The sequence below is a fragment of the Fukomys damarensis genome, unplaced genomic scaffold (assembly GCF_012274545.1).
Source record: "Fukomys damarensis isolate Sample0158 unplaced genomic scaffold, DMR_v1.0_HiC HiC_scaffold_27, whole genome shotgun sequence".
In the NCBI taxonomy this organism is placed as follows: domain Eukaryota; kingdom Metazoa; phylum Chordata; class Mammalia; order Rodentia; family Bathyergidae; genus Fukomys; species Fukomys damarensis.
The window spans coordinates 5,512,891-5,513,277 of record NW_022900939.1 but is presented as its reverse complement, the minus strand read 5'-3'; the positions used below and the strand labels follow the sequence as shown (position 1 = coordinate 5,513,277).

Genomic DNA, 387 nt, shown 5'->3' with positions numbered 1-387 from the left:
TCCTGAGGTCCCCCGGGCTGGCCGGGCGGTGGGCGCGCCGGGCCCCAGGAGCCAGGCGAAGTCACAGGTCCTCGGTGCGAATCCCAGCTCTGCCGTCCGCCACCGTGTGCGCCTAGGCTAAGGAGAACACGACGACTGGCTGAGACTCTGCACGGCCCAAGTAGATGGAACGCAGTAGGTGTTCAGGAAGCCTCGGTTGTCGTGGTAACACACTGAGCGTCCCCCAGGTCCGACGAGCAGGGCCGAGCCACCGGTGTTGGACTCCAAAGGGTTACAAGTCCCGGAGACAGTGGCCTGAGGTTCCCAGCGAAAAACCAAAGCATAAAAATAATTCGATGAGTAAGAATAAAATTCCCTCTTCTGCGGCTCCCGGGCCAGGCCCCTCCC

The 387-nt window shown here is 62.0% G+C and overlaps 1 protein-coding gene across 4 annotated transcripts in view; it reads left to right on the top strand.

Moving 5' to 3' along the window:
- Window positions 1–387, top strand: part of Slc39a13 (solute carrier family 39 member 13) — a 6,944-nt gene that overhangs the window by 1,322 nt on the left and 5,235 nt on the right. The window contains exon 2 of one of the 4 annotated variants that reach the window (XM_010612417.2): window positions 88–339. The exons of 1 other annotated variant lie outside the window; for it this stretch is intronic. In XM_010612417.2, coding sequence (XP_010610719.1) covers window positions 165–339 — 175 coding nt within the window. In that variant the 5' untranslated portion in view covers window positions 88–164. Of the gene's footprint in view, window positions 1–13; window positions 340–387 lie in introns of those variants that run through there. 2 more of the 4 variants (XM_010612420.2, XM_010612418.2) reach the window with 2 other exon arrangements.